At 36.4% G+C, this 16,789-nt stretch overlaps 3 protein-coding genes across 3 annotated transcripts; all 3 read right to left on the bottom strand.

Annotated features, from left to right (window-relative positions):
* Nucleotides 1-681: 681 nt before the first annotated feature.
* OR5M9 (olfactory receptor family 5 subfamily M member 9) lies at nucleotides 682-1,614 on the bottom strand (the record flags this gene model as incomplete). Its single annotated transcript, XM_084894939.1, has 1 exon — nucleotides 682-1,614. The coding sequence occupies one exon, from the start codon at nucleotides 1,612-1,614 to the stop codon at nucleotides 682-684; it is 933 nt and encodes a 310-aa protein (XP_084751065.1).
* Nucleotides 1,615-7,250: 5,636 nt separating this feature from the next.
* LOC311628063 (olfactory receptor 5M3) lies at nucleotides 7,251-8,183 on the bottom strand (the record flags this gene model as incomplete). The annotated part of the gene is made up of 1 exon (XM_084894940.1): nucleotides 7,251-8,183. One exon carries the CDS (start codon nucleotides 8,181-8,183, stop codon nucleotides 7,251-7,253), a length of 933 nt encoding a protein of 310 aa, XP_084751066.1.
* A 3,771-nt stretch (nucleotides 8,184-11,954) lies between these two features.
* Nucleotides 11,955-12,896, bottom strand: LOC311628046 (olfactory receptor 5M5-like; the record flags this gene model as incomplete). Its single annotated transcript, XM_084894919.1, has 1 exon — nucleotides 11,955-12,896. The coding sequence occupies one exon, from the start codon at nucleotides 12,894-12,896 to the stop codon at nucleotides 11,955-11,957; it is 942 nt and encodes a 313-aa protein (XP_084751045.1).
* Nucleotides 12,897-16,789: the final 3,893 nt, after the last annotated feature.

The raw sequence follows: 16,789 nt of genomic DNA, 5'->3' as shown, positions 1-16,789 counted from the left end.
CTGGCTGTTCAGTTGTTCAGTTGTTCCACCGTTCAGTCTATTTGCATATTAGGGTTTTAAATACACTGAGTGGCCAGATTATTATGATCTCTGAACACATAATAATCTGGCCACTCAGTGTGTTGTGAGTGTGTGTGTGTGTGTGTGTGTGTGTGTGTGTGTGTTGGAGGCCTGGTGCATGAATTCATGAATGGGTGGGGTCCAGCCAGCCTGGCCAGAGGGAGAGGACATGGGAAGTTGGCCGACCTGCCTGGTGATTGGAGTCCTGGTGAAGGGGACAATTTGCATATTAGCCTTTATTATATAGGATATACACTGAATGGCCAGATTATTATGCATTCAGAGATCATAATAATCTGGCCACTCAGTATATATAGACTAAAAGCCCAACATACGATATCATAAGGCCCCACCCACCTGCACGCACCCCACCCTCACCTGCCATGCTCGCAGCCATGCTCGCAGTCATGCCTGCCTCTCCACTCCCATCCTCCTGCTGCCCCGCTCGTCTGCCCGCCGGCCACCAGCCTTGCTGAGATCAGAGCCTGTGGGCCACGGGGGAGGGCCTGAGAGGTGCTCTATGCATCTCATGGTAAGCTTTGTTTGGTTGTTTTGGTCATGACACCTCTTGGCCTTTTATTATTATGATAGCAACGCACCACAAAAATATCTGTGGTAGTTTCACTGACCCAAGTTGGCCTTGATGATTGCTTTATTGACTGCCTCTTTCACATCCTTGTTCCTCAAGCTGTAGATCAAGGGGTTCAGCATGGGGATCACAGTGGTATAAAACACAGCCACCATTTTCCCATGCTCCACAGACTCTTCAGTGGGCCGCCTGAGATACATGAATATGAGAGTCCCATAAAACATGGTAACAGCTGTCAAGTGGGACCCGCATGTGGAGAAGGCCTTCTTCCTCCCGTCAGCAGAGCGCATGCGTAGCACAGCTACTACAATGAGGGTATAGGAGATGAGGACCACTGAGAGGGAATATGTGAAGTTAATTCCAGCAATCACAATCATCGTGTATTCTTTGATGTAGACCCCGCCGCAGGCAATCTTGATGAGAGGAGGGTCTGCACAATAAAAGTGGTTGATTTTAAAGTTTCCACAGAAGTACAAGCCGTAGGTCCATAGTGTGCATATTAGACTGACAGAGAATCCATAGACATAAGGCACAGAAATGAGGCGAACACAGACAGTCCTGGACATTTTACTGCCATAAAGCAAAGGGTTGCAGATGGCCATGTAGCGATCAAAGGCCATCACTGCCAAGATATAGACTTCCACATGGACAAGGGCAATGAAAAAGTAACACTGCACCAAGCACCCCACATAGGAAATGGTTTTCGTCTCTGATAATAAGTTTTCCAGCATTTTGGGGGTGACATTGGAAGAGAACCACACATCCACAAAAGACAAGTGACTCAAGAAAAAGTACATCGGGCTCTGAAGCTGGGGGGTGACACTAATCAATATGATCATGCCAATATTCCCTAATAGAGTTATTATGTAAACTACTAGGAACACCCCAAAAAAGAGAACTTGAAGATCCTGCTGACTGGTCAACCCTAGAAGGATAAATTCTGTCACATCTGTGAAATTTGGCATTGTCTTTACACAGACCCAATCTGTATGGCCTATGGAGAAATGTTTTTAAATGAATGGATTTGTTTTATTCTTAAAATTTTTAGTCAATTAAAATAATTTAAAAATCAATGAGGATTTTGCACAATGTCCAAGAATATATGGGCATAATTGTTTTCTTTAATAGGTCTTATAAGTAGTTACCATCAATATTTATCAGTTTCTTATCTGTAAGAGAGGAAATTGCATTTATTGTTAGTACATATTATTAAAATTAGACATTTATATTTTACTAGATTATGACACTAATGTTAAAATCATAGGAAATAAATGTGACTAAAGTTAGACTGAGAGTTTTCAAAGAATGGTTAAATCCTATCCCACATAGACTGATTTACCAAAAAATGTGCTATATTTTTCATATGTATATGGATTTTTAAAAATGAAATTGTATTCAGAACCTTAAACAAGTGTCTCAATACATTGGTATTACAATCTAGTCATTTACATATATGTCCTATGTTTGTCAGCATAAGATATATGCTTTCCACATACAAAATTTCTGGTTGTATTTTATTTTGTTTAGCTAACATTATGCTTGTTTGGCTGCCACTACTTGCAGGGGTGAGGTGAGAGAAACTTAACAGCATAAACTCTATGAGTTGAACAATTATTTCAGAAGAGTAAACTGCAAGTGGTTTAATCACCTAGCATCCACTATCAAACTTATGTCGATAGATAAATACCAACATGTAAAGTTCAGGTAATTGAACTTTAATAACAATAAGTCTCATTTCAGATTCCACTGCTTTTCAGAACCTATCAATTCCATGCTTATGATTCATATTCAAACTTGGCATCACTGCATGGAAAAGGTTCCCAAACAATATTTTCCTGTTTCACTGCACTTCTCCAGTTGACTTCTTCCAATAACTAAAAACTTGCCGTGAATTTTCAAAGATCTAATTGTAGTATTAGCACAAATTTGGGAATTTAAAGTCTATAATAATAATAATATTTAAAGGATATATTACTGAATTATAAATGGGTCTTTGAAATTACTTACATTAATTCATTTTAAAAATATCAAAGCCAATTACATGTCAGTTGTGTTTGTTACATCTAGAAGTAATCTAAATTTTGAAAATCTGAGGGTGAGCAAAATACACAAGATTCTGGCTTGCATTATGCTTTATTATTGTTGAAAAGGAATTAGTAATAAATGAATTAGCAATAAATAAATATGCAAATGAGATCATTTAAGGAGTATACTTGCTGTGAAAAAAGTACAGCCCACAATAAATAAGAAATAAGCGAAGTGCAGATAGAGTGATCAAAATGACTTCTCTGAGAAAGTTACTTTTGAGTCAGTGAGAAGTAGCCAGCCGTGTAGAAATATGAAAAAGTGAGTACAAATTCAAAAGCTCAGAAGAGGAAATAGTAGCTTGGCATGTTGAAAAAGAGTGTTACTAGAAGCCTTCCTTTCTATATGAAAAAGTGCATGAAAGTGCATGAACTTTATGATTATACTAGAGGCCCAGGGGATGAATTCCTGCACAGCTGTGGTCCAACCAGTTCACCCCATTTGGGGTGGCAGGGGTGATCCAGGACGGAGCCAACCAGGAGGAGGAGCCACGGGTGATTGACCGGCTGGCTCTGCCCCCAATCAGGGTGAATGGGGCCAATCGGGGCCACAGTGCATGACAAAGCAAGCGTTGTTCAGGCATTCTGATCGCTTGGCTTATATATATATAGATCATGGCCCCTCCAATTAGTAGCAGGGCACATCTGAGAAGTTAATTAATCTCTTTGAGCTATTTTCTTACACCTAAAATGTTTAATACATAAATTAAATGTATCATCTTTAAAATGAATTAGACACATAACATAACAGGTACTGCAATTTTAGTTCTGATCTAAGTTTCCTTTTACTAGAGAGCTCCACTACTGCAGCTAAGCTGTTTGGCTCCTCTTAAGTATGGAACTATCCAGATGAAAGCTGCAGACTGTGTTTGGGAAATAGAGCTAAGGTCAGGGATTTTTCTTATGTAAAGACTCCTGATCCCACTCAATTAACCCCAATTCTCTAATAAACAGATTTTCACTTGAGTTAATGCTACTACTATATTGTTTTAAGTATAAAACGGATGAAAAGCATCAAAGTATCTAAAATCAAAAACTAATGCCACTTCTCTAATTTTGTTCCAGTCCCTGTGTGAAGGATATTTCTCTTCCTCTACATAATCACTACCTCTGTGGTCCTTGTTTCCCCGAAAATAAGACAGTGTCTTATATTAATTTTTTCTCCCAAAGTTGCGCTAGGTATTATTTTCAAGGGATGTCTTATTTTGGGGGAAACACGGTAGTAGTATTTGTCTCATTCATCTTGGAACTCTTTAAAACGCCTAGGTTGGATGTTACATAGAACAGATATTCAGAAATATTCACATATATAACTTATTTAGAAAGCATCCCGATCTCTAAATCATATTAATATATCCTATAGTTAGTATTATTAAAACTCTCTAAGATAGATTTTTCTCAACTTTAGAATATTAATAAGAATAATCAACTTTTATTGGAAGCTTATGAAACCCTTTGCATGCAAAAGTTATGAAACACTAGAATCGTCACTTTACAAATGAGGAAATTAGTGCACTGACAGGCCAGGAAAGTCTTCATGAGTTAGACATCTGCTAATTGACCAGACTTGGGGTACAAACCAATTAATTTAACTGCAGCATGATACCCTTAACAACCTTATATTGCCACCTCTTTGATAACTTATTATTCTATTTCTACATATTTAAAATTTAGTTTGATTACCCTCCAAGCATGAACAAATTTATCCTTTTAATAACTTATCCTTGACAGAGCTTTGTATGACCCTAGAACAAGCTGAGCTACAAAGATAGACCACCACTACTTCTCTCTGCCTTTCCATCATCAGGGATTCCATCGACCCAGGAGCAGATGACCTGTCACTTCTGAGATAGAGTCAACTTATTACACAAGTGTGCATCATCTATAAAAATAATTTTGAGTGTAGAATGTGCAATTTATAAATAAAAAAGCAAATTATCTTTCATTAACCTTTTAGGAATTTTTCATGAAGAAAAATTACTGGTGCAATCATCCTCAAGGACACAATAGCCTCAAAACTTCACTTACCTGTTAAGAGAACAATGTGCAAATCAATGAAATTTGTGGAGAATGAATGGGTGAAAAAGTGAAGAATAGCCTGGCCGGTGTGACTCAGTGGTTGAGGTTCAACCTGTGAACTAGGAGAGCATGTTTCAATTCCTAGTCAGGGCACATACCCAGATTGTGGGCTAGATCCTTAGTGGGGGCATGAAGGGAGGCAGCTGGTCAATGAGTCTATCTCATCATTGAGGTTTCTATCTCGCACCCCGTTTCTCTCTCTAAAAACCAATATTTTTTTAAATGAGCAATAAAAAGTTGAAAATTCCGCTTGTAACAAGATGATTCTTATGAAGTTATAAATAAAATCTGAATAAAAATAAAAATACTTGCCAGTAATATAATTTCACAAAATTAAACACTGTAATAATAAATAAGTCTACAAATAAGGTTTTACTTTTCTCTTCAAAATAGGGATAAAAATAATAGATTTTACTGCGTTCATCTGTATTGTATAAAATACAATTTGCAGACCTACCTTCAGCAGAGGAGAACAGCAGATGATACTTTTTTACTATTTATAATAGAATTTGGAATATTGAGAGCATCTCCCCAAGGAACTATCCAGGTAATTATGAAAGGAATAATGATTCCAATTCTAGAAACATCTCAAGAGTAGGAGAAACTAAGGAGTATTAATTGGAAGAATAATTCTTTTAGTTAAATTTATTTCAAAAAGTATTTTACAGAAGTATCCTGAATTTTCAACTAATGGCAAAATTAAGTGCTGCCAACTCATGGAAATTATGAACCAGAATACGTCTTGGAGATCAAAGACTACATTCTAAAAATTAACTAGAGGAATAATAAGAGTTATAATAAAAATTAACTAGAAGAATAATAAATAACAAGGTTACCCACAAATTAATCTAAAATTTGGAAGCTCAGACCAGAAACATGATTTAACCATTGACCTTGGCCTCATCATTCTTCATGTAAGACTAAAGTAACTCTCCAAAAATCAATTGACAGCATTTCACCTTTGGGGGGGAAAAAAGAGGTTACAAAGCTCATACATAACCACATGCTAACAGATTACAAAGTATTAAAATGCTTCAAAATCATATTATGAAATATATCATAGCATAGTCTATCAAGAGTTCTCCAATAAATGGTTTTAATGTCAACAAAGTAGTTGTTGCCTCACATTAAAAAAAAAAGGGCATGAAATATCACACAATCTCACAACTTCTAGTAAGACCATTTTACAATCTCATTCTAGAACATTAAATAAAATATTTTTCTGCCCCAATTTATTCTCTAAGAAAGCAAATTGATATTTCCCAAAATTCATCTACTGCATTTTATTTTTATTTTTTTATTTTTTTATTAATTATGGTCTCACATAATTGTCCTTATTCCCCCATTCCCATCCCAAACCCCTGCCTAGATATGCCTCCTCAACCCCCATTGTCCAAGGCCACTGGCTAGGCCCATATGTATGCACATAAGTCCTTTGGTTGATCTCTTCCCCTTACCCCCATCCTCCCTTACTTTCCCTCTGAGGTTTGAGAGTCTGATGGCTGCTTCTCTTTCTCTGGGTCTGTTTATGTTGTTCATTATTTCCTCTAGATGTGTGAGATCATGTGATCCAAGAAATACCCTTGTAAGAACCTAAATTGCAACAAGCCATAATGGTTATGCTGAGAGGCAAATGAATCAGTCTGTAGTGAGTTCCTTTCTGGGCCAACAGTTCTTTTGAGTCCCAATTTCAATTCCAGATAGTTCCTTATGTGTACATGCCAGCCATGATATTTCAGATCTGGTTGGTGGACAAATAATGGTAATGCAGGTTCGCCCATCTCTGGTTTGGTCCTGGGCATCCTTCAGCAACCCGCAGCTGCTGTCTGCTGGTATGCTGAGGCGTCATCTTCCATCTCTGAATTGTCTCTTCTGTCTTCATGGCTGGAGTGCTTCTGTCTATTCCTCCCTGTTACAGGATTCCAGATGGTCTCGGAGTTGTTTTCTGAAAATATACAAACATATTCTCGACCAAAAGTTAATAAAGGGATATTTTCTTTAAATTTGATTTGGGATTCTTTTCCATTTCCCCCCCTCCCCAAATGATTTTCCCCTGGCTTGTTCTGTCACCATGTGTGTATTTTCATAGGTATCTTGCTATTAGCCTTTGGAATGAAGGTTACATCTACTGGATTTTAAATAAGAAGTCTTTTCATTCTAGCCAAGTATTTGAACAATTTCAGTTAGTATACTTCTGAACTTTAGCTCAAATAACCTTTTGATTAGTTAATTTATAAAATTTTAGTTATCTTCTCCACTTACATCAACAGGAATGGGTCAATCTACTTTATTTTTTTTTTAATTTGAGTCTTGTTCTATTTTTTCTTCGCAATGCATAGTCTGTAGCTTTTGTAAAAGTAAATCTTTAGCTATGTCCTGAGCCATTACCTGCTGACAAATACTTATGAAACACAGAAACAAGATTAACTCATTTTATTTTATTCGGTTACACATATTCTGCTCATCACTTTGCTCGTGGCTTCTTTAACATCCTTGTTCCTCAAACTGTAGATCATGGGGTTCAACATGGGGATCACTGTGGTGTAAAACACAGCCACCATTTTCCCCTGCTCCACGGACTCCTCTGTGGGACGTCTGAGATACATGAAAATAAGAGTCCCATAAAATATGATGACCACTGTCAAGTGGGACCCGCAGGTGGAAAATGCCTTCCGCCTCCCTTCTGCTGAGTGCATCCGTAGGATGGCAATGAGGATGAACAGATAGGAAATGATCACCACAGTCAGGGAATAGGTGAAGTTAATGCCTGCAAGAATGATCATGGTATATTCTTTGACAAAGGTGCCAGCACAAGCCATTTTGATAAGAGGTGGGTCTGCACAGTAGAAGTGGTTGATCTCAATTTTTCCACAGAAGTACAAGCCATAAGTCCATAATGTTGCCGCCAGACTAGTCAGAAAACCATATATGTAAGGGAAAGAGATCAGTCGAATACAGACAACCCTTGACATTCTGCTGCCATAGAGCAGAGGTTTCCCAATCGCCATGTATCTATCAAAGGCCATCACAGCAAGGATAAAAATTTCTACGTGGACAAGGGCGATGAAGAAGAAGCACTGTATCATACAACCAGCGTAAGAAATAGTTTTTGTCTCTGACAACAGGTTTTCCAACATTTTAGGGGTCACATTGGAAGAAAACCACACATCAACAAATGACAAATGACTGAGAAAAAAGTACATGGGGCTATTGAGCTGTGGACTGACCTTAATTAACAGGATCATGCTAATATTGCCCACTAGGGTGATAATATAGACCACAAGAAAAATGATGAAGAAAAGAACTTGCCATTCCCGATGACTAGTTAGTCCCAAAAGAATAAACTCTTTCACATCAGTGAAATTGAGCATTTCCTCAGTTCTAGATCAATGTTAGTTACAAATCTCTGTGATAACAAAAAGGAAATAAATTTAAAAATCAGGTATTGATTATTAATTTGTACTTTAATCATGTCTGCTTTCATTATTTTCTTTATTACATAGCTATGACTGCCTTTTGACATTCTTTTCAGTAAATCTTATATGACCAGTTGCTATGCAACTGGCTCTCTAAAGGTCACTAAGAATAATAAGTTCTCAGGCCCATTACATAACAGTTATACAAAATAATGTGATTGAAAAAATGCTAGTACTAAATATTGTGAGTAGCCAAATTTCCAAGACTGCCTTATAGATATCCCTCATTTCTACTGCTGGCATGTTTGGTAGTTTCATATTTTTAAGATATTTATAGAGAGTTATACTTCTCTTTTAACCACAAGTCAAAAATAAATTTTACTTCATCTTTTCTTATTATAAGTATATTCTTCAGGATTAGAAATGAAAGCCATTTAATCAAATAGCTCATCCCTAAATGTCAGATAAAAATATATTTTGAATCTAACCTCATACTTGTACTTAACTTAAACTGAAGTAGGACAAACTACTCACATTCATCATCACAACCAAGTGAAACGGGTGAACCACTTATACACATTCATACATATTCATACATTATACATATTCCCCGCATACAGGCTCTTTGGCATATCTAACATGTAATTATAATCTGCCAGGTGTCATCCACTGTTATGTTCTAGAGACTCAAAAGTAAATAAGATAAGGAGCTGCTCACCTTATGCATTTTTAAAGATTAGCAAGAGAAAAATTCTTATTTGGAAAGTCAGATCTGATTGCACAGTACCAAAGATGATTCACCACAAAAGGAAGTATAAAAAGATGGTGATGTTGGTATTTTGCAAAAGCTAAATACATGAAAACCTGAGTGGTGGTTAACCAGGTAACAGCTATGATGAACTGACAGGGAAAATGGAGTGGTTAGGTCTGATATTAGGGGGTATGAAGTCTGGAAAGAAAGAATGAATTTGGGGATCTCAGAAGCACTTACAGTATTTTCTTCTCCTTTTGAAGGAAAAATGTATACACACATTTTTTATATTGTAACACTTTTTCAAATTAAGTTTCCAATAGATATAGATTTTCCCCCAAAGGACCAGGAATGAGAAAAATATTAAGTATAAAGCTTAAAAATTATGTTTCTATTGTTTGGTTGAATTCTAGCTCCATGACACTTTATGCACTTAGAAAGGTTTTATTTTTTGTTTGTTTTCAGTTTCTCAATGCCTTCATATGATGTAACTGCAATAATAGTATTCATTTTATTGTGTACTTATGAGCACGAAAGAGATATTACACATTAACACACAATAAATATACAAAGGACAATTGTTATTAAATAAACTCCTGAAATTATAGCTTCCATTAATAGTTTATAATAATCAAATCTTTATAGAAAATTTCTCTCTCTCCCTCATTTTGCCATCTCTTTCACATATATAAATAACACATCTATACACACAGATAACATATATGGAATAATTAATGTTAATTAATAAAAAATCTAATATACAACCTTCATCTGACAGTTCTAGGCAGATTCATTTTTATACCAACCTGAGAATGAAGAGAAGTATCTCCAGGAAGGATACAGAGTTGAAAAGTGAACGCTGTGTAAGAGATGGAAAACAACTTATATATACCAGGCAAAAGAGAAACTGGAGGTCCATAGAGACATATCCTTCAAATCTTTGCCTTAGTTAAAAAAAATAAATAAATAAGAAGCAATTAAGAAGCTTCCCCTAAAAATGATCCTGGGGGAAATATATCTCTAGAGAGGAAGAATTGACCATTGAGTTTTGTTTTTTTTAATTACAGATTTGTACAGTTTTATTTCCCCTCAAACTCAAGTTGTTTTGGATGTGTCTAGGATCAAATAATATTTGTTTTGAGTTTGCATCACACTAAATTTGGTGATGGTGTTTCTCAACTTGAAAAAGGTTATCTTATGTTCTGTACTCAGAGTCTATGCCACTTGGCTTTTCCAGAGAAAGAGGAAATAATATTATTTCTTATAATTAAAATTGTAGCTTCCGGTAGCAGGAAAAATATATATGCTTCAACTTACTCAGTTTATAAGCAAGGAAAACTAGAAACTTAATCATAGCAACATTACAGCATTTATTAAAGTTAACACATGCCAGACACAGCTAATTTAATTTAATCTAATTCTCATAATTACCTTCTTAGGTAATTGTATTACTGCCATTTTTATAGGACAAAAACAAAACAACAACACGAAAAAACCAAAACAAGTCTTAGAAAGTGGTGCCTTACACAAAGTCACACTCAATAAATCAAAAAAATAGATTCCTGATTCCAGAATTTGATTCCAGTTACACTGTTAATTACCTAATTCTATTGCCCAACTATTATTAGAGCAGACCAAAAGTCTCAATTTCTGACCCAAAAGGAGTTTCATTTTCACTATATGATTAGTGTATATGTTATATCATAGTCTTTATGGACTTGAGGAGGAAAAAAGAGTAAATATATCTCCACATCTCCCACAAATTTTTAAAAAAATAACTTGATTATAAATATTTATGTAAACACACTCTAATTACAAAACATCAACAAGATTGTGTTATTACCTTCTAAGAGTCATCATAAGGTTAGAAACAAATAGGATCTTAAATGGATACTATAGGATACTAAGTATGTTCACATATAAAGTTTAGTGAATTAATTAGTATCATTAGCCTACATAAAGAAAACACAATCTTTTATGCAATCTTGATTTCTAAAACAGCCAAATGGATTTAGAAAGCACATCCTTGAAGTCATTTTTATGATTCTTCAAAAAGAAAACAAAAGCTAACTTAGCTGTAATATTGAGACCTGAGAAAAAATTTTTATGTGACAAAATATTTTAAAAGAGATTTCACTCAAGGACATTGGTGAAGATGTTAGCAGGTATCTAAGATCATCCCATCACCTATGAAATAAAGTGTTACTCAATTCAAGTATTGGGAATCATTGGAAGTGGGTTAGGTAGTAATTACTTAAATGAGTAAAATTTGAAATTGAGTTTATTTTTTAAAAAGTGGGGTGTAGATTACTATTCATCAAAGAGGAAATGGTAGAACCCTATGTTTTAGCCTGACAAGGTGTCCTGTAATAAAAGTTTCCTAAACTCTCTTGCAGGGAGGTTTGAGATTATGATTAAGTTGGCCCCAAAGATCTGAGAAAACATGTTGCATAGAACATTTAGAACATTTGAACCATTTGCACATTTGGGCTGCCTTCAGAGTAGTCATTGTGCATCCTAAAGTGATTGTAGGAATGCAAGCCATCTTAAAAAAAAAAAAAAAAAAAAAAAAAAAAAAAAAAAAAAAAAAAACAAGCTGTGAAGGACTCAGAGACCAAATCTAATAAAGCTGGCATACAAATTGAAGACTACTTACTTCCAGGTTTTTGGGTTTTTTTACCTGACAGAAAAACAAGACAAAGTGAAAATTTAGATTTGTTTAAAGCACTATATATTTTTTTCCTATAAGAAATGACACTAGCTGATATAGGAATTTGTATGAATTGCCTAGATGTTACCTCTTATTCTTCCCATTTTTCAAGCACTTGTTCAGAGAATTTTAACCTCATCAGCTACCTGACACAAAATGTGAGAAATGTATTGTGTAAAACTTGCTTTAAAAAGAGATGTCTGACCCAATAATATCATCATATCTTGCTATATCTAGAAATATTTTTGATGACAGTTGAGCACTTTCATTTTCCCAATTTTTGTCTCCAGATTGCTTTTCTCAATGCCTCTTTCACATCCTTGTTCCTAAGGCCGTAGATCATGGGGTTCAGCATGGGGATCACTGTGGTGTAAAACACAGCCACCATTTTGCCCTGTTCCACTGATTCCTCTGTGGGACGTCTCAAGTGCATGCAGAAGAGGGTTCCATAGAAGATGGTGACCACTGTCAGGTGGGAGCCACATGTGGAGAAAGCTTTTTTTCTTCCTTCTGCAGAACGGCTTCTGAGGATGGCAACCAGGATGAACATGTAGGATGTGAGAATGATCAGGAGGGACTGCACATTGCTGTAGCCAGCGACTATGTACATCGATAGCTCTTTGCTGTAGGTGTCAGAACAGGCCAGCTTGATAAGAGGAGGATCAGCACAGTAGAAATGGTTAATTTCATTAGCACCACAGAAATAGAGGCTGTAGGTCCTCAAGGTCTCCATCACACTGAGGAGGAAGCCATAGACATAAGGAACAATGACCAGGCGGACACAGACACTCTTGGACATCCTGCTACTATAGAGCAGTGGATTACAGATAGCCATGTAGCGGTCATATGCCATGACAGCCAACATGCAGTGCTCTGTGAGGACCACAGCAATGACGATATAGCACTGCACCAAGCAGCCTGCATAGGAGATGGTCTTCTTCTCTGACAAGAAATTTTCTAGCATTTTGGGGGTGACATTTGTGGAGAAACACAGATCTAGAACAGACAGACTGGAGAGGAAGAAGTACATGGGAGTGTGGAGTCGAGAATCAATTCTGATTAAAACAATCATGCCCACATTTCCTATCACAGTGACTATGTAGACCATGAGGAACAGCACAAAGAAAGCAACTTGCAACTCTGGATGACTTGTTAGGCCCAAGAGAATAAATTCTGTCACTTCAGTGTAGTTTCTTCTGGACGACATTTCTGTCTCATAGGAGAGGCATTAGTTTATCTAAGGAGAAATATAAAGGAATTTTTTAATCATTGAGTATTGTATCAGATTAAATATTGTTTGTTTCTTTAATCCTCACCCCGTGATATTTTTCCATTGATTTTTAGAGAGAGTGGAAGAGAGAGGCAAAGAGAGAGAGAAATATCAATGTGAGAGAAACACATCAATTGGTGGCCTCCTGTACGTGCCCTTTCAGGGCCCAGGCTGGGGAGAGACCTACAACTGAGGTCCATGCCCTTGACAGGAATCAAACCTGGGACCCTTTGTGGAAGTGGGGTTCTTGCCTGGGAGGATGAGTGATCTCTATTTTGTGGAATCAAACCCCTGGGTTTCCACTGTCCCATTTCCCTGTTCCGCCATAGAAAAAGTTCAATCTTGTCTTCAGCAGGGCAAGAATTAAGGCCACATCCAGAGTCTCCACTCTGTAATAAAGCACAGTGCAGTCCAGCATCCTGTGTGTGGAGTCTGCCTGGCCCTGGGCCAAACAGCTACTTGAGACCACATGGCAGGCAAATGCCAGGGGTAACTGCAGGTCACAGAGCAAGGGAAAGCCAGGGCAAGAACAAAACTAGAGAGAACACTTTGCCTTTGGGATTTTACCATTCCAAGAATATGTGTGCTTGCAGTGGCTCCACCCTTCTAGCCAATTCATTGTTTTCCAGGCTAGACTTTTTACAATCCATGCTTGCCCTACAGAGAATCATTTCCTCCCACCCCCTAGAATTTTTTTTTCAAGTATCTTGGTTGAAAAAAAAAAAATTCTAGGGGGTGGGAGGAAATGTTTCTCTGGAGGGCAAGCATGGATTGTAAAAACAAAAACAAAACAAAAAGCAGATCTTAGACAGAAACAGGGCATTGAAAAAGAATCCAGAACCTTATAAATAAGAGAACCATAAAGGGCTTAGAGAGCTTCTAGTCTAAACTTCAAAGCTGCATATACTGAAGCTAACTTCTCCATATGTTAAATGATCACAAGAAAATGCCTATCTGGGCATATACTTTAATTCTGAGAAGTCAGAGCATTTTTAAACTATTAATAAACTTCATGGATCTAAAGATCCAAAGTATGAAATTCTGGGATGATTCAAAAACACTGGTAACATAGAGAAAGACAGGGTTGACCAACCACCCTATAGATTTTTTCTCATAGAATATTCATTGTCTGTGCAAATTGCCTGTGAAATTGCCTATTTCAACACATCAATATCTAAAAAGTATGCAATCTAGTGAAGCAAATACATAAATTGCTAGATATTGAAAACTAATATGCAAACACATTTCCTCTCCTACCTGTGAAAATGTGTGAGTGTCTTCTTAGTGACCACAAAGGTCAAATTCTTACCGGTGCTATAGGATTTATACCTAACTTACTGACATCAGCATTTTTCTCAGGAGAATCCCCAACTGTTTCAAGAAACAAATAAAAATGAAATCCCAATAGAGAGCTTTCTCATGGGGAGAAATACTAATTGGTAGTGCTACGCTTTCTCAATTCAAGATTTTTTAATTCTGTATTTTATAATTCATTGACATTTAGACCATTTGTCTGCTATGAGTAGGAGGGCAATATTTAAGACAACAATGAAAAACAAATTTACGATGCTTTGGGGACACAATTCATCAAACTGAATTCAGGTCATTGTCTTCATCATTTCAAGTTCTCTATTTCCTACTTTGTTTGTCCTTTAACTAATTCACACAAAATATGTTCTCAGTGAAAAGTTCAATGCTGATTTCTCTCCAGAATACAAATATGAATAACATATCTGTCCCCTAAAGAGATTTGCACATTGATGGGATACTTAAATAAATAATACTAAGTACAAATGATTAGTTTCCAGAAGAAAAACACATGGAATGTGAGACACTGGTACCTACCAATGACAACAACAGTGTTTCATATAAACAATAATCAACAAATATACACTGAGTGGCCAGATTATTATGATCTCTGAACGCATAATAATCTGGCCATTCAGGGTAGACTGAACAGAGTTGGGATTTTAAAATAAGGTTTTGACATTTATAAGAACTGCATTGAGGGTAGTTAGAAAGAAGTAGAGCACTAACTAGCCAGAGGCTGGGGGCCACTATCTCCTGGTCCCTTGACATATCAAAATTTGCCAGCATTCCCTTATACATAAGTACACTAAGAGGCCAGATTATTATGCATTCAGAGATCATCATAATCTGGCCACTCAGTGTATGTTAAATATATGAAAGACTATATTTAATTTGTTGTTTCTACCATGCCTCCCATGTTTGGTTTTCTGGCATCAACATCACCTGTTGTTTCTCCCATTTATTAAGCTCCAGACACATGGCCTTTCTTTTTGTTATTCTAACATGCCAGGCTTCATGCCTAAAACTTTGATTCTCCTGGTTACAATTCCCAAAGACTTTGATTATGCTGCTTATCTAGACTGCAATTCAAATGTCACTTTCTCCAGCAGTCCTTTCCCATGCATTGAAGCTGGCCCGTTAGCATGACCTTTGCTTCTGATGTTGCCAGTTACCATCTTCCATATTGACTTGTCTGACTCTCTCCACAGCATTTACCCACACCTGAGATATTCCTTTTTCAATTTATCTTTATTGTAAAAAGTATTACATATGCGATATTCTGTTTGTTTGCTATCTGACTCCCCTCCCTCCTAAAGTTTAATAGAGGACTTTTTTGTCTTGTTTATTTTGAATCTCTAGTTTCTAATATATTGTCCTGTGATCAACATAAGTTCAGTGTACAAACATTTTAAACCACTGATAGCAATCACTGTCTCCAGATAACAGCTCAGCAACAGATCTAGAACGCAAAATCCAAGAGTAAGATAGAAGCCTCCAGGGAGAAAGTGTGCATATTATAGGTCATCTATGGGAAGACAAGAGTAAGAAGTGAAACAAAGGTTCATATACCCATATAAGTCTTATAATATTAATTGACTTTTGAAACAATATACATAGTTTACATTAGCAATTAAAACAACAATTACAATAAATGATTTTAAATAAACATGTACATATATGTAAAGACATAGAAAAAAGGCTGGAAGAATATAAAATCCCAATTGTGATTTTTTTGGGGGGTTACAGTGTTTAATATCTATATGGTATGCATCCCACCAGTTCAAATTTTATATGATTAATATTGTATGAGTGAGGAGAGGCTATTTCCTAAAAATAAGTAACTCAACATATTGCAGTAGCTTATAAAACAAAGGGCATTTCTCATTCATTCTGTTTCTATTATGAATTGACAGTGAGCTCTGTTTCACATCTCCTCACTCAAGAACCTGTGATGCTCACCATGGGGAAAAAAAACAAAACACTGAAGGGTTCTCTTACCAACAATTATATGCTGAACTGAGAATTGATACATACGAACTCTAATCTAATTCATTGTCCCGAAATGGCAACACACTTTCACCTACAGAGAAATATAATTCTATCGTGTGCATACAAGGCAAAAGAGAAACATAATTCTATCATGTGCATACAAGGCAAAGAAATTAAAGTAACTGGTGAACAAAATGACTGACAATTATAAAAATGTAAACTTTTGTAATGAAAACTTTATTTACTATGTTTTGATTTTAAAAAAACCATTAAACTTTTTTAAAGTGCAGTGCTTTCCATTGGTATACCATATTTCTTATTTTACCCCAACTTAGGAAAAAGGTCTAGAAAATGTTTTAGAACCAAAAGAATCCTATATAATAAAAGCCTAATATACAAATTTGTCCCTGGAGTTCGACCACCTGCTATGATATACACTGACCACCAGGGGCAGTGCACAACATGGGTGGGTGATGCAGTGCTGGCATCTGGTGGCAGTGGAGTTGCTGCAGGCCCCGGTGGGTCCCTAG

The sequence above is a fragment of the Pipistrellus hanaki genome, assembly GCF_964339955.1.
Source record: "Pipistrellus hanaki genome assembly, chromosome: 9".
Classification (NCBI taxonomy): domain Eukaryota; kingdom Metazoa; phylum Chordata; class Mammalia; order Chiroptera; family Vespertilionidae; genus Pipistrellus; species Pipistrellus hanaki.
Note: the sequence above shows the minus strand (reverse complement) of the source record. Positions and strands in the feature narration are given on the sequence as shown.